Source organism: Myotis brandtii, unplaced genomic scaffold (genome assembly GCF_000412655.1).
Source record: "Myotis brandtii unplaced genomic scaffold, ASM41265v1 scaffold36, whole genome shotgun sequence".
NCBI lineage: Eukaryota > Metazoa > Chordata > Mammalia > Chiroptera > Vespertilionidae > Myotis > Myotis brandtii.
The window spans coordinates 4,352,729-4,355,144 of NW_005363836.1; the positions used below are offsets into that span (position 1 = coordinate 4,352,729).

The following is a 2,416-nucleotide window of genomic DNA, read 5'->3' on the forward strand; positions in this document are numbered from 1 at the left end:
AAAGTTTCAATTATAGAAGGTAAATAAACCCCAGATACCTGCTTTCAGCAAGCGTGGCCACGGAGCTGGAGCAAGCAGGAGGCTTCCCTTCTGCCCGCCCTGGCGGCCTGGGAGCTCCTCTCAAGGCTACAAAGTTTCAATTATAGAAGGTAAATAAATCCCAGAATAAAATAAGAAAAAGAAAAAAAGAAGAGGCTGGGAGCTTCCGTCACCGGGGGGCTAGGCTAGCCTGAAAATGGTCCTCAGCCCCTCACCCAGGCTAGCCAAACCTCCATGGGGTGAGGGTCCCCCCTGGGGGGGGGGGCGCTTGACCAGCCTGCAAACAGCCATCAGCTCCTCACCCAGGCTGGCCAGGCCCCCCAGTGAGGGCCCCCCCCCTGAAGGGGGTGTGATCAGCCTGCAAACAGCCATCAGCTCCTCACCCAGGCTGGCCAGGCCCCCCAGTGAGGGCCCCCCCCCTGAAGGGGGTGTGATCAGCCTGCAAACAGCCATCAGCTCCTCACCCAGGCTGGCCAGGCCCCCCAGTGAGGGCCCCCCCCCTGAAGGGGGTGTGATCAGCCTGCAAACAGCCATCAGCTCCTCACCCAGGCTGGCCAGGCCCCCCAGTGAGGGCCCCCCCCCTGAAGGGGGTGTGATCAGCCTGCAAACAGCCATCAGCTCCTCACCCAGGCTGGCCAGGCACCCCAACGGGACCCCACCCTGGTCCGGGACACCATGCAGGGCAAACCAGCCAGCCCCCACCCATGCACCAGGCCTCTATCCTATATAATAAAAGGGTAATATGCAAACTGACCCTAAAAGCAGAACTACTGGAAATGACTGGTTACTGTGACACACACTGACCACCAGGGGGCAGATGCTCAATGCAGGAGATGCCCCCTGGTGGTCAGTGCGCTCCCACAGGGAGAGCTCTGATCAGCCACAAGCCAGGCTGATGGCTGCCAGTACAGCGGTGGTGGTGGGAGTCTCTCTCACCTCCTCAGCAGCGCTAAGGATGTCCGACTGCAGCTTAGGCCTGCTCCCCGCTGGCAAGTGGGCACCCCCCAAGGGCTGCCAGGCTGCCAGAGGAATGTCTGACTGCCAGCTTGGGCCCAATCCCCCAGGGAGTGGGCCTAAGCCAGCAGGTGGACATCCTCCGAGGGGTCCCAGACTGCAAGAGGGCATACTCCGGGCTGAGGGACCCCCCTGAGTACACAAATTTTTGTGCACCGGGCCTCTAGTTACATTAATAAAAGTATTATATTTCTTTATTCAAGGCATTTAGCCTTTGATTTTCTTAAATTCTTATACTGCAAATCTAGAAATTTAACAATGCAATGTACTCTCTGTTAAATTAATAAACAAAAACTTGATTCCATAATCACCCTGGTAAAGACTGGTTCTAAGCCATTTGGAGCAGTGCTTGACCGAAATCTTCTCCTTCTCCATGTTTCAGATCTATTTTCCCTTGTGATTTTTCCATTCGGGGAAGGAGGTGGAGGAGGAACAGGCATCATGTAACTGTTAATGTTCAGAGGTTGATACTGTTTCATTCCCTGTGAATTGTCCATGGAGTTCCTGAGCTTCATCATTGCCTTCTTGCCCTGTAATCACATTCCATGACATAAGAACCAATGAAAGAGAATTAAGTGGTGATTCAGTATCACCCAAAATTAGAGACAAGACTGTATGATTGACATTGCAATGCAACACAACTGATATAAATAGGCAAACTCAAAACAATCCATTCTGTTTGAAGCATCCATAGAAAATTAAATTTTTATGAATTTCTAACATTATTTAAGTGTATTTTTAAACCAAATATACAATGATGGCATCTTTAGAGTACTTTGGGGATTTTTCCTCAACAATCCATTAAATCTAAGTATAATTAAACAATTTGGAATCAAGAAGTTTAAAGTGTTTACTTTGAAGCATGGTTGAAGAGTCTACTTAACAATGGGGTCTTAGCACTTTCTTCATATTCATTTCACCCATTCAGGTGTTATAGTAGTCCTTGACAATACAATTTCAAGGTACCAAGTACAGAGGCTAACCCAAAGGCTCTATTCAGCTTATTTTCCCCTAGAAACTCAACTTGTAAGAATAAATGCTACCGAAGACAACTACAGAAGTACACTGGTGGAAATGTAAGGATACATACACACATACAAGTACACATTATGTATAACAAACTTAGTTGAACATCAAGTCCATCAATAAGAGAATGTTCAACTAAATTTTTCTTTGTTCTTAGAGTCGCAGCAGGCTTCAAAGAGAATTGTGTGAATCTATTCATAAAAAGATCTATGTGGTGTAATCATACATTTCTTTTAAATAATTTATATATAGATTTTGGTAAAATTAGGGATATCTAGAAGAATTGAACATAAGGTTTTCATGGAGATTTGGATATTTGGGGAGGATATTACTTTGT

At 47.1% G+C, this 2,416-nt stretch overlaps 1 protein-coding gene across 2 annotated transcripts in view; it reads right to left on the reverse strand.

Annotated features, from left to right (window-relative positions):
- Positions 1–2,416, reverse strand: part of ERICH3 (glutamate-rich 3) — a 109,230-nt gene that overhangs the window by 65,986 nt on the left and 40,828 nt on the right. For both annotated transcript variants that reach the window (XM_005871917.2, XM_005871918.2), the window contains one exon: positions 1,365–1,583. In XM_005871917.2, coding sequence (XP_005871979.1) covers positions 1,365–1,583 — 219 coding nt within the window. The remainder of the gene's footprint in view (positions 1–1,364; positions 1,584–2,416) is intronic.